The sequence below is a fragment of the Manihot esculenta genome, chromosome 2 (genome assembly GCF_001659605.2).
Source record: "Manihot esculenta cultivar AM560-2 chromosome 2, M.esculenta_v8, whole genome shotgun sequence".
In the NCBI taxonomy this organism is placed as follows: Eukaryota; Viridiplantae; Streptophyta; class Magnoliopsida; order Malpighiales; family Euphorbiaceae; genus Manihot; species Manihot esculenta.
Genome location: NC_035162.2, coordinates 12,334,894 through 12,361,371, shown reverse-complemented (window position 1 = coordinate 12,361,371; position 26,478 = coordinate 12,334,894). Strand labels below are relative to the sequence as shown.

At 38.3% G+C, this 26,478-nt stretch overlaps 4 protein-coding genes and 1 pseudogene across 6 annotated transcripts; 3 read left to right on the top strand and 2 right to left on the bottom strand.

The window, feature by feature from the left end:
- The first annotated feature begins 1,299 nt into the window (after positions 1-1,299).
- On the top strand, positions 1,300-8,269 carry LOC110606665 (protein GrpE). 3 transcript variants are annotated; one of them, XM_021745594.2, is made up of 4 exons: positions 1,303-1,637; positions 3,086-3,592; positions 3,915-4,141; positions 4,384-8,269. In XM_021745594.2, exons 1-3 carry the CDS (start codon positions 1,401-1,403, stop codon positions 4,110-4,112), a joined length of 942 nt encoding a protein of 313 aa, XP_021601286.1. In that variant the 5' UTR covers positions 1,303-1,400; the 3' UTR covers positions 4,113-4,141; positions 4,384-8,269. The 3 variants fall into 3 exon arrangements, with proteins under 3 accessions (XP_021601294.1, XP_021601286.1, XP_021601277.1); XM_021745602.2 differs by lacking the exon at positions 4,384-8,269 and having other exon boundaries at positions 1,300-1,637; positions 3,089-3,592; positions 3,915-4,354; XM_021745585.2 differs by lacking the exon at positions 4,384-8,269 and having other exon boundaries at positions 3,915-4,354.
- A 5,367-nt stretch (positions 8,270-13,636) lies between these two features.
- LOC110608822 lies at positions 13,637-14,170 on the bottom strand. The gene has a single exon (XM_021748112.1). The coding sequence runs from the start codon at positions 14,168-14,170 to the stop codon at positions 13,637-13,639; it is 534 nt and encodes a 177-aa protein (XP_021603804.1).
- Positions 14,171-16,956: 2,786 nt separating this feature from the next.
- On the top strand, positions 16,957-17,872 carry LOC110608821 (annotated as a pseudogene).
- A 118-nt stretch (positions 17,873-17,990) lies between these two features.
- On the top strand, positions 17,991-21,857 carry LOC122721251 (serine hydroxymethyltransferase 7-like). Its single transcript, XM_043954250.1, has 3 exons — positions 17,991-18,089; positions 20,879-21,018; positions 21,313-21,857. The coding sequence occupies exons 1-3, from the start codon at positions 18,087-18,089 to the stop codon at positions 21,467-21,469; spliced, it is 300 nt and encodes a 99-aa protein (XP_043810185.1). The 5' UTR covers positions 17,991-18,086; the 3' UTR covers positions 21,470-21,857.
- Positions 21,858-23,042: 1,185 nt separating this feature from the next.
- Positions 23,043-25,013, bottom strand: LOC110608442. The gene is made up of 2 exons (XM_021747658.2): positions 24,295-25,013; positions 23,043-24,208 (listed from the first exon to the last, which is right to left on the bottom strand). The coding sequence occupies exons 1-2, from the start codon at positions 24,649-24,651 to the stop codon at positions 23,597-23,599; spliced, it is 969 nt and encodes a 322-aa protein (XP_021603350.1). The 5' UTR covers positions 24,652-25,013; the 3' UTR covers positions 23,043-23,596.
- Between the last annotated feature and the right edge of the window lie 1,465 nt (positions 25,014-26,478).

Below are 26,478 nucleotides of genomic sequence, written 5' to 3'. Positions count from 1 at the left end.
TATTCCTCTAACTTTATTAAAAAAAATTAAATAACTAATTATTATTAGAAATGTGATGTTACTTTTTTTTTTTTGTTAATTAATGTATAAGGAGTATAGGTTCAAGAAAAAAGAAAAAAAATATATTTGTTATTCTTTTGTTATGGTACGGGTTGTAATAATTTTAGGTAACTTTAGATTTTTCTTTTTTTTTTATATATAATAAAATGAAATTATATATTTTTTGGAAGGAGAAGAAAAGGATAAGAATTTTTTTTTAGTAAACAGAATAAAAATATAAAATAAATAATAGAAGAGAGAGTTTTTTATTTTAATTCATGTTAATTTGAAAATTTACAATTATAGGTAAAAAGGAGTTTAATGAAAATTTAATAGAAGTTTGAGGAATTTTAAGAAAGAAATTAAAATTGAGTGATTGAAATTAAAATATACTAAAATTTAAGTGATTTTAAGTGAAAATTACTCAAATAAAATGAAAATGAAAGAAAATGTAATGGTAAGAGCTCCTAAGTGTAAAGGATAAAATTTGATTATGTTAATTGTGAGATTAGAGAAATTTTGTATTTATATGAGCAGGAGATTTCTAGCCATTATGCATAGAGATTGAATGTAAAGTTGGTATAAATACGCTAATTTGCTTAATATCACTTTTAATTTAATTTTTATCAGTTATTTTTTTATCAAGTAAATTTCATATTAAAAATAATAAATATAAAGGTAAATTAAGCATTTTCACGAATTGATTTTTAAACTTATTAAAAAGACAGAGATAATGGTAATAAGCCTGTGCATTGACTGTTGAGAAAATGTCGAATTTGTATCAAATCAAATTTTAAACAACAAATGAATAATTCAGTTCGTTTACAAGGGTTACAGGTAGAAATCTCAACATGAAAATTACTTATCTCGCAAAACATGCAAATCAGTACGTTATGGATAATTTAAATTTAAATAAATTTATAAAATTTTATATTATTTTTTTAAATGAAGATTGATGAGTAAGAATTTTAAATTTTTAATTTACTCGGATATATTTTTTTTTAAGTTTTTATTGTATGAAATTTTATATTATTTATTTTTTATAATTTTAATTTTATATTATTTAATTCGTATAAATTTAAATATTTATATTACTTAATTTTTTAATTAAGTTTAAAATATAAAGTGATTTCAAAGTAGTTAATTTTGATATGGGAATCTAATAATAATTCATCACAAATTAAATTATCTAAAAATCAAATAATAAAAAAAATTTGATAATATAATTTAAATTGAATAATGCTGCAAATTCGCTCCCACTGTGTTTCTATTATTCTTTGGAGGGCTTTAAGCAACTAAGCAACTGCTTGCATCGTTGACTCGTGAAGTAAACCATTATCATCATCATCCATCATTTCTCGATGGCTGTTTCTTTCTCTAGCCACTCTCTCTTAACACCTCCACGCCTCTCTGCTTCATTCTCTTTTAAAACCCTAGAAACCAGAACACTGTTAACCCCCCAATCTCTTCGTTACAGGCCTCATCTTCGCAATCCTATCATTGGATTGCCCCTCTCAGGTTCGTCTCCAGTCGGCAACTACTGCTTCAAATCGCCCTCCTTCAAGGCTTACCTTGCCGCCGAAGATTCTGCACCTACTGTATGCAATCCATTGTCACAACTCATTCATTTATGCTTGTTCAATGCAGTTCCTTTTAGACTTATTATCGCGATAAACTTGGTGGGAATTATTTATGTATTTATTTAAATCTATGCCAATGGTTAAGTCTAATATCTTCAATGAGTTGATTTTTTTTTGTGGGTTAAATTCTACTATTTTCTGGAATTTGATACCTTAGTTTGTGATGCAGAACAATATTTGAAATGATACTAATTGATGGTGTTGTAGATATACAAATGATATATGCTATTCACGAAAACAAATGAGAAATGACAAAACGCTCACCAAGTCTCATGCCCTTTTACAGCTACGATTTGCATACTTGGTGTGTGCCACAGGCATAAACTATGATTTTTGCTAAGGGGGAGACTGGTGATGTTTTAGTATAGTCGGTTCAGAAAGCGTCTGGCATATGAAAATTTTCTGAAAGTAAACATCAACAATTGGCTGTCACATAAAGGTTTCCAGATTCTAGATTGTCTCCTAGAGGAATTTTGTCTCCTGGTGTAGTTTTCAGCACAGCTAGCACGCTCTCTGAGTGCACATTCTAGCTGGCTTCTAGATCTCTCTCTCTTCCCCTCTTTAAGCTTGGTCACAAATCTGTCTGTAGTCAAACTCAGTATGAACAAAACCATGGATGCCTTCTATTTGTTTATTTATTTTCACATTTTGGTTGATATATCAACCATTGGTGAATTCTTAGTTTTCTATTGGTCGTTCTGACTTTATGCCTGCATTAGATGTCTTAGTTTGGAAGGCTGTTGCTATGAGGTTTCATGTGCTTGTGCCTTGCGGACCCATAGTTGTGCTGTTGCTGTTCTAGATGTTGAAGTCATCCTTTTTCAAACATTTGTTTATTTATATTGTTTCAAACAGAGTCATCTAGAATGCAGTATGGGTAGGTTCTGAGGATGGGTATCAGAGCTTGGCACATAATCATAGTTCCTAGATGGTGAAGTGGGGTTGGTTTAGTTGGATGGCAGTGTGAATGTGCATGTCCTACACTGGACCCTCTACAGACATAAATTTGAAACCAATAAATGACAACTATCCTATGATATTAGGCTGATTGTTTGAGTATAATTTGGTGTTGGACCCCATATTTGTATCTTCTAACTTTTTTAAAATGCTAATGAATGAAATTTAGAATCATCATTTTTGAGATCCAGTCAGCTATTCTGCATCCTTGAGATCTTGGTAATTTTGATGTTAAACTGATAATCAAATGAAATAACATCCATTCACTTTGCTACCTTGTTCTCATCTGCAACCTTTTCGAAGTAGGTTACAATATAAGATCATGAAATCCAACTTCCCTGATGTTATATTTGTAATTATTTTGCACCTTCTATTTTCCCCTTAAAGTGATTGGTGCAATTCAAAATGATTAAAACAATATATTGTTCTCATATTTGTTCTTAATTTAGACAAATGACAAAGAGGAGAATCATCAGAATGATGTGAAAGCATCAGAAAGAGAAGCAGATGGTGTGCTCAGTTTGAAGAACCTTATTAGTACTTATAAAGCAGCTATTCTTCATGGAGATGAGGGGACCGTACTGGACATTGAGGCTAGGATAAAGATTATAGAAAATGAGAATTCTGAATTACTCCAGAAAGTTTCAGCTTTATCAGCAGAAATAACCTCTGGCAAGGAGAAATATATTCGCTTGCAAGCAGATTTTGATAATTTTAGAAAAAGGTCAGAGAAGGAAAAGCTTACGATTAGGAGTGATGCCCAGGGAGAAGTAATTGAGAGCCTTTTGCCCATGGTTGACAGCTTTGAAATAGCCAAACAACAAATAAAACCAGAAACAGAAAAGGAAAAGAATATTGATACTAGTTACCAAGGTATATACAAGCAGTTTGTGGAGATTATGAGGAGCTTGCAGGTAGCTGCTGTAGCAACAGTTGGAAAGCCTTTTGATCCCTCGGTAAAACACTGAGACCTGTTAGAGTGTAAAGATTACTTGATTTGGCTTATTGTTGGATTTGTTCACACCAATGAAAGTACATAGAACTATGCTTGAAAGGTTTATTCTTATGCATGCTCTTCTTTTCTATAACCCCTAAGATTGTGATGCAATAATACACCAAATGCTCAGAATAGAAAACAAGGAAACTGTTCCATTATGCCCTGTACCTTCTAGAAAGATGATGTCGTACTTAATTTTACATGATAGGAATCAGTGAACAATCTATTTCTTCCCATAACAACTCTTGATACTTGAGTTGACTTTCATTTTTTGCATGAAGCTGCATGAGGCCATTGCACGTGAAGAGTCAAAAGAGTACAAGGAAGGCGTTATAATTCAAGAGTTAAGGCGCGGTTTTCTTCTTGGAAATCGGCTTCTTAGACCAGCAATGGTCAAAGTTTCTGCTGGGCCTGGTAGGAAGAAAGCCCCTGTCAGCAATGAGCAACCTGCAACTGCTACTGGAGTGGATGACAGATAGTAATGTTGCAAATCTCAGCATCTAAAATGGTGAATCCTATATTAATTTGTGAATCTTTTGTTGAATTATTTTATTCTTTTTACATTTTGGAAGACAAAAGATTGTTATCCTATGCTGTCCAGGCTCTAGAATCCAATTTTTATGTCTTACAAACAGATTTGTATTTTGATTTAGGAGAACAAAGGCATATTGTTAATACAAGGATGAGAAACATGTTAAACCAATTGAATAATCATTTCCAAGTCTGAACTGTTCCTAATTTGTATTTCAGTGGCTTAGCTGATTGCATTTTGCATTTCTTGGAGATAAATTTAGCTGCTCTTACTCTCGTTCAGAAAACACATACTTCAATTTCCTATTAATGCTGCATTAGGGGAAGAATCAAGCGGACTTTAGGCACCCCAAATGATGGTTTGTTTTTTTATTAAATTACATGTCGGGGCTTTCTTTGCTTTTGCAATTGCTTGCGTTTGTTGCTGCTTCTGGCATATCATTTGTTGGAAGCTGTAAGTGGGAATCAGCATTCAGCGCACTTAACATTGACTATGCTCATAAATAGTATGAAGATGATTATACAGCCAACATTACGATAAACTAATCTCAGATTTCATGGAACTTGGATTGGTGAAATTCCCAACTATCGGCTTATGTCACTGTAATGCATCTTTTTATATGAATTTCAGGATGCCAACAAATGTGTATTCAAAAAGCATAATAGCTATATTATCTATACACTTGAATCTTATTATGTGTGTGATTTTTGTCCATTAACTTTCTTCCTGCCACTCAAGAAGTTTGATCTCGTGCTGATCTGGAGATGTTTATGCTGCATTGCCCCCAATCCCACCATCACATTTCATCATCTATGAACAAAAACTAATTGTATCCATCATTTAATGATACGTAAGTGTATAGTGAAGGCTCGATAAACTTATGCGCAGGAGGGAATCTAAATCCACCTACTACATTGATATTTTGAGATCCGATAAAGAGTAGGTTCAAGGTGTATTTTAATAAGTTTGGTCTGGATTGTCTTTCCCTTTCTTCCTTTTCTCTTGTGTTCTCTAGTGACGTATAATTGCCATCTTGCGTTTGTACTCTCCTGTCATAGTCACGCTGGCCGTACGTACGGGCATACTGTGTCCTTTTCCCTTGTAAGGCGGTCATTTAATTCTATCCAGCGCCATATGGATATGATCTCGGGCGTCATGGGGTTTGTTGTCACTGGATTTATTGTCTCATGAGGCTAGAGGAATAAACATGATTAGGCCTCCCATGCATAGGAATAAACATGATTAGGCCTCCCATGTATAGGCTCGAGACCGGACTGACTCATCAAAGTGAAGCTTGGTCTTGTATGTGAAGCAAACCTATGTATCGAGCCTTAGAAGAGTTAAGGTCTGGTCTTTCCAGCACGGGCTTAACCAGGGTTGGGGTGTCTAGGGCTCGATTATCATTAAGTGCCCCCTTTACCTGCTCATTAATTATTCCATGATTAATGAGCGGATAAATTTTGACACTCCAATTATTATTACGCAGCTCTAGAAAAGTTTTTGTCAAAACGTCTCCTCTTCGCCTTTACCCATTTCAAACTTATGCTTTTACTTTCATTGACTGCACTGCCTCTTGCGTTGCTTTTGCTATCCTGCCCCTTTCTCTTCTTTATAATTTCTACCTTTTCAATTTGAGGTACGTCTTGCTCTTCTTATGGCTTCTGCTAGAATTCCATGTAGTGGGTCTGGTATCCTCTATCACCTCTTCCTTTTTTTTCTCACTACTTTTCCAATGACTATTCTGACACTATCATCTATAGAATTAGGGTTCCCTTACCTAACGAGTGGATCGTTCTCCCCTACCCACTACTGACGGGTCTGATAGACGCCCAACAAGGGCATAACTTGGTCCTTTTCGTCAAGCAGAGTGATATCGGGCTGACCTTCCCTTTTGCCCTTTCTTTATTGAGGTTTTCTGTCATTTTTTAGTGTCTCCTTGGATGCTGTCCCCCAATTCTATCTTATTCATGTGTTGTTTCGAGTTCGTTTGCTTGTGTTGGGGTTTTGCCCCTTCTATTGAGTTGTTTTGCACCTTCTTTCACCTTGTTAGGTCTACCCACGAATTCGATTACTTTGGTCCCCGAGCCGGACTATCCATATTTGCTAGGTATAAGGATTCGATAAATAGTTGAGCAGAGAATTTTGTAGTTGTCGAGTTAAAAGAGAGCTCATGAATTAATTGGGATATCGACCTCTTCTTGAGGAGGTCCTTCAGGGCTGTAACGACCTTCCTAGGTTAAGCCTAGTGGACCAAATTTACCTTCTCCAACTGACCTCTGTAAAGAAGAAATATAACCTCGAGAAGTGCATGTTTATGTCTGACCTGCGAGACTACCGGAAAGCTGACATGCTTTTTTGGTTTTCTTTCTTTTTATATTTTTCTTTCATTGTTTTGAGCTCTATCTGGATTTGTATTTCCTTTTCAGCTTCTGTTGTATCAATGGGCACCATCAAGCTTCCCAAGAATTTCACCTTGTCCTGGGAGAGCATGAAGGCGACTCTGGCCGTTTTCAAGGCCAACAAATCCATAGCTAATGTGATCCGGGAGGTTTTTCAGGCTGCAGACCCTACATCTGTAGCTTGTCGCTTTGCCTCTGCCCCTACGCCTTCCCTGGCTTTAGTGTTTGTGACAGGGGGCTCTCACTCTACAGCATCTAGGACGTTGGTTCTCGCTAAAGCGTCGACTCATGCCAAGACTCTTGCTCCCAATAAAATTCTTAAGGAGCCAATCACGCTCAGCGAGTCGGCTGAGAGCAGCTCGGAAGAGGGCACTAGGACTGCTCCTTTGGACGTTCCACCTATCTAGGCTGTAGGAGCTGTCGTGATTGGGGTTGAGCTACTAAGCGTGCCTGGACTTTAGAACCTGTCATCTGCCCCAAACAATGAATTATTGAACATTACTAAGGTGATTGTTGAGTCCATTCCGGTCTCTGCGGCCAAGATGATGTGCCAGAAGATGTTCAGGGAGTCTCGGATGCTTCTGATCCCCGCTTCCTGGCCCTCGTCAGCCATCTAGCCTACTCTACTAAGCAATAGGCGGTCTTCAGCTCACATTCCATGAATGACCTTGGAGACAGTTTGAGGGAGATGTTTCTCATGGTAAGTTATCTGCTCTCTTGAGAATATTTTTAATCTTTTAGCTTTCTTAGTCTCGCTTTTGCTTTTCTGTGGTAGGCCTTTGGCATGTTCATGAAAATTGATGCTCGGAATCGGTCCTTCTAGAGCTCGGTGGAACAGCGTATCGCTGAGGAACACCTGGACGAGAATATAGTTGCAACTGGTGAGGTCCGCGGGCACATTATCGAGTTCCAAGAGCAAATCGAGGACCTCACCAAGCAGCTGGGGGAGATGAGGGAGGTCACCAGGGCTTCCCAACGAGCTTATGCGGCAGAGTCTCAGCGAGATGAAGCCTTTGCACAACTATTCGCTTTGGAGGAGACTTGCCATTAGCGCGATGAGGCCGAGGCCCAACGTGACGAGGCTTTGGCTCGTGCCGCTATCCTCCAGCAAGAGCTCAACAAATGTATCGAGGAGCTGAGGGGCATGACTTTTGCTACAAAGGAGTTTCGACTTCAGCAACAACAACTTTGCCAAGAGGTCTCTACCTTAAAGGAGAGGTGTACTTCATTGCTGAGGGATGCTCAGGCTACAGAGGGCAGGGTCTAGCAAGCCTATGAGGAGCGATTGCAAGAGTATAGGGATTTTGCATACTTGAAGGAGAGAATCCAGCAGGCCTGTGAAGCGCGATTGGAGGAATATAAGGCCTCAGCAAAGCTAAAGGAGAGGATATACAAAGAGGCCTTTCGCATATTTGCTTCAGGCTTCAACCAGGGCCTTAAAGCAGCTCAGGATGCCCCCTCCACTTCGTTGGCTGGCTTACGAGCCCTCGAACTCGATTTTGACGATGAGGAGATATGCTATGGAGAGGACGACAATCACTTGCCCAAGAACCCTTCTTCTTTGCCCTCTGGATTGCAGAGAAGGCAATTTTGTAAATAATAATACTATAAATGACCTAGTCAGTTCTGCTCCTCCTTCCCTTACTGTTTTTGTAACTCATTCCAATGGCTAATTGCATTAATAAAATTTTAAGTTTTTATGTTATTTTTCATCTGTTCACTTTCATTTTTTTGGTCTATTTAATTTTATTTGCATTCTTATACTTAGACTGTTTTTATGTATGCTGCTCGCAAGTTATGCTAGATTGGTTACTCGTTTGATGTTTTGCTTGTAAAGCGTCTAACTTATTGTATTTTGCTCTTTGTTTATCGAATGCCTTAGTGTTTTATGCCTTCTGTTCCCTTGAAGTTTTTAGCTGGCCGAACTTTTGTTTGTTATTGTCTCTAGTTTTTGTACAGCTTTTTGCCTTGATTCTCAGTGTCCCAAAATTATACCTTCCACTTGCTCATATTTTGATATTCGCAGGTCCATTTCTACGGTTAGTATCAGGCCTTAATTTTATTTTGATTTGGACCGAGCTCTCTTTTGGGTCGATACTATGTCTTGGTTTTAATTTTTTCAGAGTTTTAGGGGTGCCAAGCCCCCTTTTCAAGGGTGAGATTATGACTTAGTTTTATTTCCCTTTAAATTTTAGGGGTGTCAAGCTCTTTTATGAGGTCGGCACCAAGTTTTAACTTTATTTTTTGTGAGTCGAGCTCTTTGGTGAGGTTAGCATCAAACCTCGGTTTTATCTTTCTTTGAGCCGAGCTTTTTAGTGAGGTCGGCATCAAACCTCGACTTTATTTTCCTTTTTCTTTAGACTTTGCATATGCTGAGATTCTTTCTTAAGGTCGGCATCGCGCCCCCTAGTTCATTTCTTTTAACTTATAGCTTTTCCAACATGGGCCTTTAGCGTGGCCTTTATCTTCTCAATCGGTTTTGTAATACCGATGGTCTTATTTTTAAGACCGGCCGATTTTATGGTGCTGGTGGTCTTATTTTCGAGATCGATCACCTATCTCATTAAGGGCTTCATCTTCTCAACTGGTTTTGTGGTACCAGCGGTTTTATTTCTGAGACCGATTAGCTATCTCATTAAGGGTTTCATCTTCTCAATCGGTTTTGTGGTGTCGACAGTCTTATTTCCGAGACCGGTCACTTATCTCATTGAGGTTTTTATCATTTGCTTAGAAGTGTTTTGAGAGTAGAACAAATAATTTTATTTATATTTTTGATACAATAATTGCATTGTACATGTTTTTGGAAAATACTATTTTAAGTGCTGGATATTCCAAGCGTGAGATTTTATTTTCCTACAAGTCTTTGATTCTGTATACTCCCGGTCTGATGACGGAGATTCTAAATGGTCTTTCTCAGGTCAATGCTAATTTTATAATTGTAACTCTCTTTCCCGTGGCTTTCAATCTTTTCACGGCTAGGTTCTCAACCTTTAAGTTCCCCTCAAGGACTTTTTGGTTGTAATACCGAGCTGCCTTCTGCTAATAGACGATTGTTCGTACCTGTGTTTCATCTCTGATCTCTTCTAGGGCATGCAAGTTGCTTCTCAATTTCTCACCATTGGTGCTTTCATCATTGAATTGGACCCAGTGAGTAGAAATCTATAGCTATATGGGGACTACAACTTCTATTCCAAATGCTATGCGAATGATTTCTCCCCTGTTAATGTCCGAGGTGTAGTTTGCAATGCCCATAAGATGCTATGCAGCTCAGCTGCCCAATTCATTTTAGCACCATCTAACCACTTTTTCAGCCCTTAGAAGATAGCTCGATTTGTCACCTCGGTTTGGCCATTCGTCTGTGGATAAGCTATTGAGGAAAACTTATGCCATATACCCATGTTCCTTGTGAAATCTCGAAAAGAGTTGCAGTCGAATTACTTTCCGTTATCTGATATGAGCGTTCTGAGTATCTCGAACTAGGGCTGAGCATTCGGTCGGTTCGGTTCAAAACCGAACCGAACCGAAATAACCGAAAACCGAATTGCAGTATTTTACATAAACCAAACCGAATCGAATAAGAGGGATAATCGAGTCGAACCGATTTGATTCGGTTCGGTTCGGTTCGGTCGGTTCAATCGATTGAACCGATTTAAAAAAAAATCAATAACAGTTAACATAATCTAGAATAGAATACTTCACGGCCATGAGTTTACATCAACAATCAAGAGCACACACTTGAACAATCAATAACACAAATTCAACAATCAATAGTACACAAATTCAACCAAGAGTACATAAATTCAACAATCAACAGCAAATCACAAATATTTACTTAGCTTCTACGGTTGACTCAAGTTCAACAGCACGCCGTGGCACTGGCAGGCAACCATGTCCGACACAACCGAGGGCTGGAGGCGCGAGTGGCACTCTAAGTGGCACTCTTGGTCCTGGAGTCTGGTCCACGAACTGTGAAAGGCTCAAGGCTGGAAGCGCGACACAGAGACTCGGAGAGGACTGAGGGCTGTGGAATAAGCACGACCAAATTGCTGACTGCCCGATGATGCGTGGAGAGCCAATAGAGAGCGACGGCCGACGCCGATGATTGCGTGGAAAGAGAGACTAAAGATCGGTGAAGATCGACGATGGTGAATCAGTCCAGTCGAGAGGAGAGTGGAGGCACATCACATGCGCGAGAATCTCGCGACGAGATGCGTGCGTGGCTCTACTACTCAGAAAGAGACCGGAGGCTGGACGGTGGATGGTGGAACCGCCGCTGGAACTTGGATGGAACTCAGAGGCGAGGCACGTTGAGAGGTGAGGGCGTTAGGTTTAGGGGTGGGTGAGCACAGAGATAGAGATGCACGGAGAGACAGAAATTTGTTTTAAATTTAGGCAAAGGAAGGGAAGGGAAATAGGGAATTAGGAAACTACTCAAACGACGTAGTATAAGTGATTTCGGTTCGGTTCGGTCTAATCGAAATTTTTACGTCTAAAACCGAACCGAACCGAAATCACCGATTTTTTTAAAATTTCAAACCGAATCGAACCGAAAAAAAATAAAACCGAACCAAAATTTTTAAATTAATCGGTTCGGTCGGTTATTTCGGTTTAAACCGAATTCTGCTCAGCCCTATCTCGAACCAGCAGATGATGTTGCATCACACAAAATCTATCACTTTCCTGACTATGATGGTGGGTACGGCCTCTACTTCGGGCCATTTAGAGAAGTACTCTATAGCCACGAACTTGATATACTTAACTGTGGTGTAGCCCGGCTGTTGATGGCATTAGCGAACCTTTGGCAAATGTCACATATCTTCACAAATTCCTTGGCTTCTTTCTTCGTTGCTCCCTCATGAACTCCATAAACCCTCTAGTGTATCTCCTGGATTACCCTGGATGCTTCTTCCAGTCTTACACATCTCAATCATGGGCTGAATTTCCCCCTCCGATATAGGGTTCCTCTTACTGCTTGATAATTGACCGCCTTAGCTGCAATTTTCTGAGTTTCTGCTTTGTTTTCGAACAATTTTTTGATCTCGAGGTATTCTAGATATGGGGTCATCCAGTTTCATTCTTTATCAACTTGCATGATGGAGGTTGACTTCTCGAAGTTAGGGACATCAATTTGTTGCACATACACTTCATCCGAGAGCTACTCTAGCTCTACCACAGACAATTTGCTAAGCAAGTCTGACTCTCATTCTCTTTTCAAGGTATTCTTTGGTACTTGATAATGATTTCTTACTCCCCGAACTCAGCTTCCAGAGATTGTACTTTAGCTAATTACTTTTGCATGACGGGTCCTTTGCCTAGTATACTCGCGTTATCTGCGAGTCACTGTTTATTTTGAGGTTAGTTGCCCCCCACTCCTAAGACTATTTACATTCCATTCAGAAGAGCTTTGTATTCTATCATATTATTAGATGCTAAAAACCTGAAGCATAAGGCATAACATACTTTGAACTCATCAGGCCCTTTCAGAAGAATTTATGCCCCATTACCTATGGAGCTCGATGCCTCGTCTATAAATAGATTCCACATGAATTCATGTCGGTGTTGACTCCCCACCCCTTCTTTCACTAAATTCAGCAATACATCATTCTGTTCTTTCTCACTCGAGCTACAGGAGCATTCAGCTGTGAAGTCAGCCAAAGCCTGGACTTTGATTGCTATCCAAGGTCGGTAAATGAGGCAGTATGAACTGATTTCTACCGACTATGCTAGTATCCGTCTTGAAGTTTTAGGCATGTGTAAGATCTTTTTCAAAAGCTGATCCGTCATCACTACTCCCTGGTGGTCTTCTAGATACATCCTGAACTTCTTCACTGCCAACAACAAAACAAATGTCAATTTCTCTATATTCATATACTTGACCTCGACGTCTTTAAGTATCTTGCTGATGTAAAAAATGGGTTTTTGGATCCCTGCCTCTTCTCTTACTAGTACTACACCCATTGTCTGTTCTGATGCAATCAAGTAGATCAACAGCTCTTCTCCTGCCAGGGGATTGCTAAGCACATGCGGAGAGCTGAGATATTCTTTGAGACTTTTGAAGGCCTCTTAGTAATCTTCCATCCATTCAAAGTCCGATATTTTCTTTAGCTTATTAAAGAAAGGTAGGCATCTCTCTGCTGACTTAGACATGAATCTGTTAAGCGCTACTGCCTTTCTTGTGAGTCTCTGTATATCCCTTACACAAGTCGGCTCAAGTATACTTAATATGGCTTCTACTTTTTCTGGGTTCAGCTCTATGCCTTTCTCACTGACCATGTAACCCAAAAGTTTTCCTCCTCTAATGAAGAAAAAGCATTTTGTGGGGTTCAACCTTATTCTGTATTGCTGCAATACTCGAAAGACTTCTTCTAAGTCAGTAAGATATTGCTGGAAAGTCTGACTTTTAACTACCATGTTATCGATTTGTACCTCCACATTTCTTCCTATCTGATCTTTGAAGATTTTATTCATCAGTCGCTAGTACGTTGCCCCGATGCTTTTCAACCTAAAAGGCATAGCCTTGAAGCAATATGTTCTGTTTTCAATTATGAAGGAGGTCTTTTCTTCATCCGACTTGTCCATGGGAATCTGATGATATTTTGACATAGCATCTAAAGACGATAAGTAATGAAAGTCGGTCGTAGAATCGATCATTTTATTAATATCTAGGAGGGGATAACAATCTTTTGGATAGGTCTGGTTTAGATCAGTGAAGTTTATACACATTTTATACTTCCCATTGACTATTTTTACTAACACAGGGTTAACTAACCATTGAGGATACATTACTTCTCTAATAAACCTGTCCTCTTTTAATTTCTCCACCTCTTCCCTTGTAACCTGTTGTTTCTCCTTCCCGAAGACTCTCTTCTTCTGTTTCACTGACTTGGTTCCGAGGAGGATATTTAGCTTATGGATCATCACTTCAGGATCAATTCCTGGCATATCCGAGGGCTTCCAGAAATGTTAAGACATGCCCCTAGATTAAGGCCATTGCAACTTCCTTCTGGCTCTCTTCTAGACTCACATTGATGGTGAAGACCTTATTGCTTTCTTCTCTGGATAATGGAAGGTCTCAAGCTTGTCCACAGGTTTCAGTCATGGCCTCTTTCTTTTCATCTCGGACCTCCATGACTTCAGGGTTTATTTCTTTTAATTGGGTGCATTGTTCCTCCATTGCGGCCAGGTATACAGCTCTGGCCTCCTCCTGCCTTCCTCGGATGATTCCGACCCCTGCCTCTATTGGAAACTTCATGGTCAGATACTGAATGCTGGTTACTACTTCAAAATCATATAGCATCGATCTTCCAAGGATGGTGTTATAGCTCAGGGGTAACTTCACCATCAGAAATACTATGTAGTGAGTCTGTGACAGGGGCGGCTCCCCTAGGGTGATGGCTACCTTTACTTTTCCTTCTACTGCTACCGGGGTCCCTCCTATGCTTTTAACCGGGGCTTGATCCCTAACCAGCTGCTCCTCAAGTATCTTCATCTGCTGGAAGGCCATGTAAGATAATAGATTCACTTTGCTGCTGTCGTCTACTAGCACCTTCCGAACTCTGAAGTTATGGATGACAACCTCGATGGCCAAGGCATCCTCATGGGGCATCTGTATTCCTGTCCATCTTCCGAGGAAAAAGAGATGGTTATTGGAGAGTGTTTAGCAACCTGCATCACTTCTGCATTGCTTTTGTTTTCATTTCTACCTCTTTTCTTCCCTCTCCGACTCATATGACCTTCAATCCCTCCCATAATCATGTTGATTGTTCCGCTGGAGCCGTCGTTTGTTACCACCTCGATCTGTCTCTTAGGCCTTTCCCCAGCTGCATTTTATTATTGTCTCTAGCCCTCTGGCTTCTTCATGAAATTTTGGAGGTGGCCTCTCTTGATTAGTCTTTCCATCTCGTTTATTAACTGGTAGCAGTCGCTTGTGTCATTGCCATGAGTTCTGTAGTATTGTCAGTACTTATTCGGGTCCTTTTTGTTCGCTTCTGCTTTCATGGGCTTGGGCCATTATATGAAATCTTTATCTTGGACTGCCACAAGTACTTCGGCTCTGGACACGTTCAGGAGAGTAATGGAGCCGGGGTTGATAAGGTCTCTGCTCCTTTCTCTCCTATCGGTGTTTGTTCAATGCCTCTGGCTTCCGATCTTGCCTCCTCTCTGGCCTATTTTGTCCCTTGTCCTCCCCAACCCTTCCTCTGTCTTTGTCGTCTTTGGCAAATCAACTGGTCGTCAAGGTATTATCCTACCTTATGTATTTCTCGGCCCTCTTCATCAGCTCTAACAGGGAAATGGGGGGCTTTCAGCACACAACCCAAAAAACTCCGAGGAGGTTGTGCCCTTTTGCATGGCTTCTACTACTCTCCCTTCATCCAGCTCAAGTATCTGCAAAGCCTCAGAGTTGAACCTGGCGATATACTCCCTCAAGGATTCATTCCTTCTCTATCGAACGATCTCTAAGTAGCTCATTTTTCTTTCTGCAGGAACTCTGGTGATAAATCTGCTAATGAATACAATATCCAAGTCTATGAAGCTCTTAATACTTTCTGCCTCCAAGCTGTTAAACTATGCTCTGGCTGGTCCTATTAAGGTGGTGGGGAAAACCTTACACATCAAGGCATCCGAATGGATTTGCAATTCCATGAATGTCTTATAGTTTAAGACATGCTCCCGGGGTTTCCTATCCCATCATAGGCTGCCATGGTTGGCATCATGAACTTCTTTGAAATGGTTTCTTGTTAAACCCATTTCACAAATGGTTATGAGGTTGGCAACATGAGACTTTTGTTGTCTCGCGCTCCTAACTCTGTCAGTAGTTGCTCTTTCAACCTTTCAACTTTTGATCTGCATCTACGTCTTCCCTTCTAGGCCTCTTCTCCAAACGGTAATTTCTTTCTAGCTTTTTACTCGCCGACCTTTCTGCTGGCTTAGAGAAGTAGTTCTCAGCCCCATCATTCTCAATGAGTTCTCTCACTACCCTACCTCTTATTCTGGCTATCGGCTCGTTTCTTTGACTGGCCTCTTCATCTTTGTCATCTGTTCTCCTACTGTTCTGTTGAGAGGCTTGATAGTTTAACGTGGGTTGAGGCTCGTTGACATTTAGCCCTTTGGCTACAGGTGGTATGTTCAACGGAGTGCTAAGCCCTCTCTATTGCAACATGTTGAGAGCCATATTTTGCAGCTCTTAGTTAAATAAGGTAGTTCGAGGCGTGGTTCCGACTGAGTTAGGTGACGAGTTAAACAATATAGGTGGCTAATTTAATAGGGCAGTTGGGCTAGTGAATGAGAACTGTAATATTTCCTGAGTTGAACTTCTCAGTGGGTGAAATGAAGATGAGAACTTCGGTGATAAAAACATCCCCTTCGTTCACATAGATAATGCCAATTAATGTTTTAAGATCGAGTAAAAGATAGGTTCAAGGTGTATTTTGATAAGTTTGGTATGATTTGTCTCTCCCTTACTTCCTTTATTCCTTTTTCCTTTTGTTTTTTAGTAACGTGTAACCGTCGTCATGTGTTTGTATTCTCCCATTATAGTCACGCTGACTGTACGTATGGACGTACCGTGTCCTTTTCCAATATCAAATGGTTATTTAATTTCATCTGGCGTCATATGAATACGATCCCGAATGTCATGGGTCTATTGTCTCACGGGACATAAAGAAAAATACAGTTAGACCTTTTATGCGTAAGCTCAAACCTAATCCAGCTTATCAAAATAAAGTTTAAACTTGGCGGCCGGAGTGTCCTGGATTCGATTATCATCGCACATATCTATATTTCTTTTTTTTCCTTTCAAATTTCTAGTTTGTCTTTAGTTTGGCTGGGCCAATATGGCCTCCACCAGGATTCTAAAGGAGATTTTTTTCTGATGGGCCCACATCCGGGCTGCACTCCAGCTGCCGCGGCCCAGTCAGTAATCTCCCATTCCGTCAGTGGAAATAGAATGTAACGGAAAAGGCAAATCGGTTTCTATTGAATTAACGGCCATCACATGAGAGAGCTCCTTCTGCTGGATTCCACCACGTGTACCTTCTGTTTTGTTTTAGCGTGTAACCAACTTTTTCGCTACCGTCTATTCCCGCACTCCGGGTACCACCCTTCCTGCCACCAGCAGCACCGAACTATTCAAAGATTTTTTGAATAGAGAAGGTTCCGTCTCGTGGATTAGGGTTTGCGTAATTGTGTTTGGTTGGGAATTTCGTGGAAGTTCTGCTTCGGCTTCTTCAAAATCTATCAGTAACATACTAAGGATTCGTTATTTTAGCTGTAAACCTGTAGTTGAGTAGTTCCTTTAGGCTTTGCTGTCGCTTTTTCTGTTGTTTCGATACAAATCCGTAGAGTTTTGAAGTTCCCAATTATTTTTAATTATTTGTTCTTTGATGTTTTGACATGGATTTATTCCAAGATCTCAATCGGGCATGTCGCTTGGGTTTCACTCGCACTCGTTATAGAATCCTATTCCGTTGCATTTATTTGAGCAGAAGGAGGAGAGCCCAGTTAGGCGGATGAAAATCAGGCCGAAGAAGAGGACAGTTTTAGCATTTTGGATCATCCAATTTGTATAAAGAGGCAAAGAGATGGCCAATCATCGTCCTTATGGCCACAATCGCCTAATCTTCGAGTCTCCATGGACAGGGATTCGATAGTCGGCGAGCTACGATTCGAGGCTGGAGGAACCAATCACTTCCAGAGTTCCAGTGACGACCCAGAAATTCATGAAATTATGGAAAAAGAGAAGCGGAGGCAGGCGAAAGGAATCGTACTTGTACATCGGAGGATTTTCTTTTGCCGAGCACTGATGGATGGCGAATAAACACTTGGGGGGATTTCCTGGAGCATGATACTGCACTGGTGGTCAATATGTAGAACAAATTGAATCGCTATGTTTTAGTGGGGCATTATCGGCATTTGGGCTTTATCCTGATAAATGGGGTTTACCGGGGCTTTTTACTACCTAGGGATCGGGTTAGGGGTTTGGATTCACCTTCTGGGGTCATCTGAGTCATGGATATTATACGCCAGAGGTAAAAAAGGTGTCTGCTTCCTTGATTTTCTTTGAGAGTTTTCCGTACAAAGTGAATCCACAAACTGGGTATGTTGATTTTGATAATTTGGAGGAGAAGGCTTTGGAATACTTATTTGTACTGGAGCATACCTCAGGGAATGGGATTATGCTATGTTTAGGCAAGTCGCAGATAAGATTGGAGCAACATTGATGTGTGAAATGGCTCATATTAGTGGGATAAGATTGGAGCAGCATTGATGTGTGAGATGGCTCATATTAGCGGCATTGTTGCAGCTGAGGTTTGAGATTATTTTAAATAGGCTTATTCATTAATTTGGAGATTTTGATTTGTGTTGTTAAAGCTTCATTATTGAAACTATAGTTGCAATTCTCTTTGTTGATTTTTCGAATGTTTCAGGGAAAAAAAAAAAGAAGCGGAAGGAAAATTGAACAGCACCAATTGGTGACTTTGTTTTTGTATTTTCTGTTTTGAGACTTGAAAGTGTATCAAACTATGGTAATTATTAGAGTATAGTTTCTTATGTTTCCTGTTATTTTCTTTCTGGTTGGTTTAGAATTTAGCTCTATTGTGATTTTGATCTGCTTGCTTTTTAATTTTTAAACATATAGCTTATTTAACAACTTTCAAGCTCTACATAGTTGTAATTGTTTGAAATGAAAATGAGGCAGTTGCTGCTTAAAGGTTTCAAAATGCATTAAATAGATAAACTTCAAGGAGTTGACTAAAATTAAGAACTAGTGAATGTGCATAAATACATCAAATAATGACATTGACATTATGATAAGGTGAAGAGCTTGAATAAAATAGAGAGAAGTAGGGAAGAGGAAATTTATATGGAAATTTCATAATGAAGGCAATACAATAGATCATTCTCCTTGAACACAAAATAATAGTGGTGACTTTCCAATTCACTGATTCACCAGCAAAATAACTGAGAAACATAATTACAGCAAGAATTCTCTCTCCTGCCCCAGCAATAATGCTGTTAATTGATTGAACTACCTCACATGCTCTCCGTTTCTTCTTGGTTCCATTTTATAGCTTCTTTAGTACAGCTGATGTGATTTTTTACAAGAAGAATACACAGGTTGCCTTTTTTCTGTAATTCTTTTTCCAACCAGCTTGGTTTCTCCAACCATACTTCTTCTTGCTCCTCATCTCCAGATTCTGTCATTCCTTCCTTCTTCCTTCAAATATACACCCTTAGTCCTCTTTTGCTTGTGTAAGCTCCTGGTGAAGCCACCTTCTTAGGCTGCTCCATAACAGTATATTATAATCAATTTTAGTAACTTGTGCCAGAGATACTGGAGACAAATATCTGACCTTATTAAAAACAAAAAGAACATCTATGTTGTTCTTTAGGTACTTGGTTCTGCAGTTTCAAAGTTTTGGTCTTCCTATTCTTATGGATAATAGTTGCAGTGGGAATAAGTCAGCTAAAAATTTCATGTATTAAGAGTTCTGAGAGATTTCGGTTAATTAACGTGTATTATGACTAAATAGTAGAATAGTTAGCGAGTTAATGAGAAATATAGGAAGTAGTTCATGTAACTATGATGCAATCTGTTATAATCAGTTGAGTGTGTCTGTGACAGTTATCAAAAGTGGACTGAGAGTATAAAATAAAGGAAAAGCACCTGTATCGCTAGTTCAAGAATCAAGTACAAGAATTATGTCTCTTCTCTGTATTTCCTCAAAATCTTCTTCCCTTTCTGTTTTTCTTTTCTTAACCCAGTCTATTTCTATCTCCTCCTCTCCTAGCTCTCTGTTTTGAAGGGCATTGCAGGTATGATACATAACAATTGATATCAGTGCAAGTTTTAAACATTTCCAAAGTCCAGGTTTTTTCTTCTATTTTATCTGCTTTCTCTTCTTCCCAAACTCTAGTTCTACTTTTTCTTCTCTCTTAACTTTTTCTTCAATCTTCTGCAACCCCTTTCTTCATTCTCTTCTCTAAGGGAAGAACCCTCTTTCTTGGAGCTTCTGCAACTTCTTTCTCTTTCTTTTTCTGTTCTTTCTCTTCTATTATATCTTCTTCCTTTCTTTACCTTCTTTTTTCTCTCTCTAACTCTCTTGCATCCTAGTCTCTAAGTCTCACTTTCTCTTCTCTACTGTTTATCTACTCTAACTGCTTTCTAGCTACTGTGACTGTCGATAGACCAAAGATTATAAACTCGGCAACAAAATTTGTCTATTTATTATTTGGATGCTATATTCTTGAGATGTTATGGATATCCAGATGAAATGCATGTCAGTAACTGTGCGATCACTATTTATTATTCGGATGCTATATATTGTTGTTTTGATGTTTTTAATTATCCAGATCAAATTCATTTCAGTAAGTTATGATCACTTGAGATTTTTTTTTTCTCCTTTGTACTTCTGTATGTCCATGTTTTTTCAATCACTTCGTTTACTGCTCTAACAGTACTATAGGATTTATTTGTTCTGCTTGAAAGGATTCATCAGATTTTCCAAATGACTAAATAAGTATTTGTCACGACAACTAAAACATTTACTTCATATTTTTAGTCTAATAACCTAATTGCTTTAGTTTTCAACTTAAAAATTAGTATTATGTTACTTCTTGAGACATTAGTTGTTGCCTCTGCATAAATTGATTACTTGAGATTCAGTCTGATTGACATGTACATTTCTTTTCTTGTTTATTTCTTGTCAAAAGATTTTAGTATAATGTCTTTGATGTGTCAGCATGAACCTGGCACCCAGGACACATGAGATAAGCAGTTGATTGTGACACTAGCAGTAATAGATAAAATATCTGTCTACCTTTTGAAGATAAGCATGATAAGTTTGATTGTAGTTTGGGCCCAGGCAATTATGGCAGACTTTGAATAGACTGTTATGGGAATCAAAGAAGGAAAAGAAGTTTAGGGTCCAGGCATTTCAAATGAACACTAGTTTGTGTATTCTTTCCAGCAGTGCTAAATTGTTGCCCCATTTGATTACTTATTCCACTTTCCATTACTTTTTAAGTTGTCATAGGGACACCAAATTTTAGCTTTTTTGCTTATCTGTAGAAATCTTATTGTTGAACCTTTTAAAGCAGCAAATAAACATTAGCTATGATACCTGGGTATTAGTTACAAATGAATAGGATGACCATTGTTAATCTTGTGAGTGCACATCCTATATACGTGTGTGGACATTTACTCATTTTGGTCCCGTACTTGAATTTTTTCCCCTGTTGAACAGGTTATTATGCTATTATATCTGTTTTTATTAAGTTATCAACCAGCGTTATTATGTCTCTTCGTGTTTAGGCAGGTTCATATGTTCTGCTTAATGACGATGTTAATGTTGTTATTCCATGCAAAAATTATGAGAAGGTGTGTGAAATGTGCCTCATCACTCTAAATAAGAGTGCTATCTTCTGTGACAATGGTGCTATAAATGAGAATCGGTAAGCTGTAGTCTCATAATGTACAACGTATCAATTTGCAATTGTTGGAGTCTTTATGGGTATCATAAGTTCCAAATCTCAATCTAAATTTCTAGATTTCCAAATGTAGTTTTACAAACAGCAAATAGTAAATCATGCATTAACTGGTGGGAGCTATTAGAGTCTTGATTATTCAAATTTTGAATTAGTCAGTTATGATTTCCTCAACCTAAACTGCCAATATAGTGGTTTGTAGGTGAAGTAAACATTCCTTAAGTCAATTTCTGAATGTTCTATATGTCTGTTCTTTTTCAGGGGCTCCTGCTTTGACATCAAGAGGCTGTTTAGAGGTCGATTTGAAACTATTGCCGACTTTCTTCTTACGGTAGCTCAGATACCGTGTGCAATACAGAGGGAACATGGAAATTTTGGGGAGATTTTCTCAAGAATCTGCAAAAGAACAGAGATATAGTTGAGTTCTGAAACTGGGCAGGACATTTTCTTCCCAGTTTCCAATGCTAGGTTCGAACTTCGAATTCTGAATATGAATAGATGGTAAACTTGAATGCATCCTTTGGTGGCGTCCTGCTATCAGTATGGTAACCTGCCCTTTTTTCCCCGTAATATACTTCTCATTCGTCTCATTCAAATTACAAATATAGGTGAATCTTCAAGATTTGTTGAGAGAATATAGCACTGTCAATTTTCAAACCGTATTTTCCTGGTTTTGTAAAGCTTGCAAGAATTAGTAAAAATGCGTACATCTGTAGGAGTAATTGAATGTAATGTAATAAAATATTCTATAGAAATACTGTAAATATCTGATTACATCCTATTGAACATACCCTTTTTTGTTAAAAGCGTAACTGTATGTTTCTTCAAGTTCTTCTGCTCATTCTGCAGGCTATTAATGTGGCTTGGTAAATATTTAAATGTTGTTAAGCAGGTTGTGTGTTGTTCTGAATTAGTTAAACATGCAAGAAGCGTCAAAAAGAAAAGAAGAAAAAAAAAGGGGTTAAACCTGCGAGAGTTTTGAATTATCTGCTTAGGGAGAAAAACTGTATTTATGTTCCCCCTACCATAGCCAAGATGCAGGTCCTAAGGTAATGTGCTGAAGCTCGATGCATATGATCTCTGGATGTATGTCTCGTGCTGCATGATTGTCCGTGTTCTTTGCTTTCTTGCTGTTAAAACAAGGGGGCTTTATTATTGTTATTATTATTTTTTGGCATGGATAACGATTTGCCGTTCCTGAATATCAATTGTGTCGATCACAACTCTTCACCATGCAAAGCAAAAATAAATAGAAAAAAAGAGGTGGAAGGTGGATTTTGTTGTTTGGACTTTAGTTGATGTTATTTTTTTTTCCTCTTTTCGCAGCGTTTTTTCACTTTTCAAATCTTGTTGCATTATGGAAGAACATGATTGCTGGTGATAATTAAAGGCTTCGTCCTGTGGTTTAAAGGGCAATGATCATTCACAGTAAGCTCTGCCCACAGCTTTGTTGGAACGCAACTCTGCTGCCAAAAATTTCCTGCTTCTGGCGCAGCGAGCTACGCTTTATTTATTAATCTAGATTTTGTCGTTATGCTTACTGCTTGTCCTTATTGTTTAATCCCCATTCTCAAATGGAACCCTTCAAAGGAGGCATGCCATGAATTTCCGGCAAGGGACAAAAAGCATGAGACCCCTCTTCCCTCCAACCCGCCCCCCCCCCCTCCTCCTCTCCTTTTTTGCATTTTATATTTCACATTGACCCCAAAAAAAAAGGAGAAAATGGCAAACATAGTATAATTATCTAAGAGAAAAAAGATAGAGACTTGTCAAGAAGCGAGAAAGAAGAATTGGTAAGAAGCTTTCATCATCAACTCCATTGCTTTCAGAGTGAACTGAATCAGACAAAAGCTTCTCTTCTTCCTTGGCGCAAAGCAAATGGTTTTGCTTTTGAATTAAAGCTAAAACCAGGAATCTCACAGTACTCCCTACAGTTCTAAGCCACCCTTCTCCATCATTCTTTCCCAGCTGGAATGATTAGTCATTTACTATAACAAATAAACAAGTAGAGCTCCTTTCTCTCTCTATTTATATGTAAGTGGAACAGGAGGGAAACCACTTTGACTTATAAATATAAAATAACTAATTAAAAATGCAAAGATAAACTACAACCTATTTGTAAAAATCAAGAAGTTTCCATTCCTTTTGTCCATTATAATTAATAAATGGAACCCAGAAGATGGTGTTTCATGTTCTTGTCCAAAGAGAAACAGCTCGGCCATTCCTACGACAATTATGGTCCCTCCAATTTTAATTCTTCTCCAACCCAGAAAATTTTCTGTTTCTTCTTTGTTCAATCTTCGTCTAAGGGTTTTCACAGAAAAGTTTTAAAAGAATGTAGTAGTTGTAGTAATGAACAGAAACCTGGGAGGGAAAATAAAAGGAGAGAGAGAGAGAGAAAAAAAAAAGATTTAAAATTAAAAAAATAAAAATAAAATAAAATAAAAGGAGAGAATGGGTTAAAGGCAACCACCCCAACAACTGCTTCTTCTACCTTGTATATTTTTTTTTTTCTCTTTTTTCACCCATTGCTATGTCCCTGTTTCTATCTATGGCTGCAAAAGTCCAAAAGCTTCTTTCTTCCTTCAACGATCTCATCAAAGAAATCATCGAGCTGGCCAACAATATTCTCAGCCCCAGATCTCAACACCCCAAAACACCCTCTCAAATTCTCTACTCTCTCCCTTATCTCCACCTCTGTTTCCCAATCCACCACCACGCCTTGTCCACACCTCATCTCTAGCTCTCCTCTCAGCTCCTCCATCGCCATCTTTGATCTCCTAAATTCATACAGCAGAATCCCTGGTCTCCCATTTATCTGGTTTATCTCTCCTGCTACCCTCTGCTGCAATCTTGCTGTTGAGATCATGAAAGCTGATCCAAAAAACAGGCATCCTTCATACCCTCCTCGCAGAAAGCTTGACTCTGGCCAGCAGTACACTAGCCCATATAGCAGGATCATTAGAAGCAAAGAGCTTACGTTTCTCATTGCATAAAGAACCCCTCGAAACCCATTGAAACCATTCAGTTTAGATTCAATCGACACCTTCTCATCGAACCGCAGAGATAGTGGTTGGATTCTTGTTTCCATTAAAGCTCTGTTCTCTTCCTCCAATCCTGCTGCTTCTCTTCGACACCCAGAAATTGCCCGTATTACCTGTTTCCAACAATTCAATTTGAAGTCATTGTTAGTTGCATAATCTCTTTTAATCTATTCAATAAAAGAATTAAGAAATGATGAACCTGGCGAGATAGCTGGGTACTAAGACGCCGATGGCTGTCAAGAGAAGAAGTAATATTGAATCCAGCTGAGTAGTAGTTTTCCATCCCAGAAATCCCTGATTTAAGAACATGACATGCCTCCCATAGCTTGGAACTCTCATCCATGTACTCATCAAGCCACTTATCTCCCACAGGCAAATGAAGTTTTTGGACCAGCAAGGTCAACTGAGAATGAAAAGATCTTAACAGAGAAAGAACCCTTTGGAGGAATTGGATTGACATGAAATTGTTAGAGAGATAAACACGTTCAAGATCATCGATCCCTCGAGTGAGAAAGGAATAGAAACCATTGACAGAATTTGTTGAGGTAGGATCCATTATAGAGAGGAACTCAGAGATGGCAATATATAAGAGAGAGAGAGAGAGAGAGAGAGAGAGGGAGGAGAGAAAAGGTTATAAAGAAGGTTGATATTTAAACTGAGAGAAGAGAGAGGCATAAGAGAGAAAGGGAAAAAGAAAAAATGAGAAGAGAGGGAATAGCTTAGAAGCTCAGGTTTCTAAGGTTGAAAAGGATTGTTGGGAGCAATGATGTGTGTTTCCTATAGAGGGGAAAGGATGATTGGTAATATGCCATTTTCATTGTTTAATGGGCAGAAAGGAAGAGAAAAAGGAAAATGAAAATAATTTTTAAAAAAAATTAAAGAGTTGGGAAATTAACAAAGAAAAAAACAACCAAAGAGGATATTAAAAAATAAAGAGAGAAAGTGAAAGAGGGAAAGAAAGATTAGCAGAGCTCTTCTTCACAAGACATGAATTTTCCATGAGCTCCATTCCAATTTTTTCCTTTTGTGTGTTTCTTTTTCTTTTCTTTTCTTTTCTTTTCTCTACCCAACCCATTAAACTACTAACTCTGATTGTATACAAAATGTAATAAGAATAATAAAATTATAAAATGGGTCCAAGTGGTATGCTAATGCTAATTGGTAATATTAATATTAGTTGGCAAATGTTGTATGATGATAGAGTGAGGTTATTGAGTTGTAAGAGTTTGACTGGATTGTTGACTGAGATTCTGCTTCTTACACAACTTTCTAATTCTTTCTTTCTTTCTATTTACATACAAAGTCTTCCCCTTTTGATTTGAGTGCTCTCTTTGGCTTCTTCTCCCCTCTTTTTCTCCCTCGAGCAACTGACTTTGCCCCTTTACTTCCCAACTCTTCCATCCCATTCAATTTTTTGTGGGTTTATTTCTCCTAGATATTTTTCTTTTTCTTTTTTATATCTGTAATTAAATTATAATCAATAAAAAAATGAGAATTTTTTCATATTCTTATCACCTAAATTAATATTCTTGATTGTCATATTTTCTTTCTTTTTTTTAAAAAGGGAAGGAATCTAAATGATGAGGTAGGTTGTTTACGTGTTTTGTGACTTTCTACTATGCAAAATCAAGTCTTTTTAGGCCTTCAATTTTATTTTTTTTATACTACATATATTATAATTTCCACTTTTTTTCTTTTTGGGAGAAATTGGATGATTCTTTCCCATGCCCTTAGCCCCCATCACAATGATACACTTCCACATAAATTAATCCAATCCATTGATTGATAAAGAGGCTTAGGACCCATCAAACGGCGGATCAAAAAGAAAAGATTAGTTTGATTATTTGATCAAAATCATCCATGGCTGCCACATTTTATGCATTTGACCAAATGGGTATCAAATGATTAATAGGACCTAGTTGGTAATAGAATGTTTAAAGTTGTGGGGTGGAGTATTTTTCCTTTATTCTCTTAGGCACCCATTATATAATAGATGGGTTTCACTTTTGCCCCCATTGTTTAATTGTCTATGTTTATTCATAAGATTGTGGCTTTTTCTTTGAGTTGGGAAGGTGGGGGACCATCAAATCTTCTTATTTATATTCAAGTTATTATATGTTTCATTTTTATGAAATTTGTATTAGAAGGGTGCTCGTGGGTTTTTGGAGAATGGGACTTTTTAAGAGTAGTTGAGTATGTTGGTCTTTTAAGATTTCATTGGAAAGTGAAGACTAACCAAGCCTTATTGATATGGGCACCCTCCTCGCTTTCTCTTTTAATTTTCACGGGCACTCTATTTAATTATATTATAAATTTTATATAATTTAACTCTGAATTTTATAAAAAAAAGAAAGTCAAATTAAAGATTAAGATCTTATGTATA

Coding starts and splice junctions, on each gene's coding strand:
- LOC110606665 (XM_021745594.2), top strand. CDS start 1,401: ATGGCTGTTTCTTTCTCTAGCCACTCTCTCTTAACACCTCCACGCCTC. Junction 1,638..3,085: donor CCGAAGATTCTGCACCTACT/GTATGCAATCCA, acceptor TTCTTAATTTAG/ACAAATGACAAAGAGGAGAA. Junction 3,593..3,914: donor GAAAGCCTTTTGATCCCTCG/GTAAAACACTGA, acceptor TTTTGCATGAAG/CTGCATGAGGCCATTGCACG.
- LOC110608822 (XM_021748112.1), bottom strand. CDS start 14,170: ATGCCCCATGAGGATGCCTTGGCCATCGAGGTTGTCATCCATAACTTC.
- LOC122721251 (XM_043954250.1), top strand. Junction 21,019..21,312: donor GGTGCTATAAATGAGAATCG/GTAAGCTGTAGT, acceptor GTTCTTTTTCAG/GGGCTCCTGCTTTGACATCA.
- LOC110608442 (XM_021747658.2), bottom strand. CDS start 24,651: ATGGATCCTACCTCAACAAATTCTGTCAATGGTTTCTATTCCTTTCTC. Junction 24,209..24,294: donor GTACCCAGCTATCTCGCCAG/GTTCATCATTTC, acceptor TGTTGGAAACAG/GTAATACGGGCAATTTCTGG.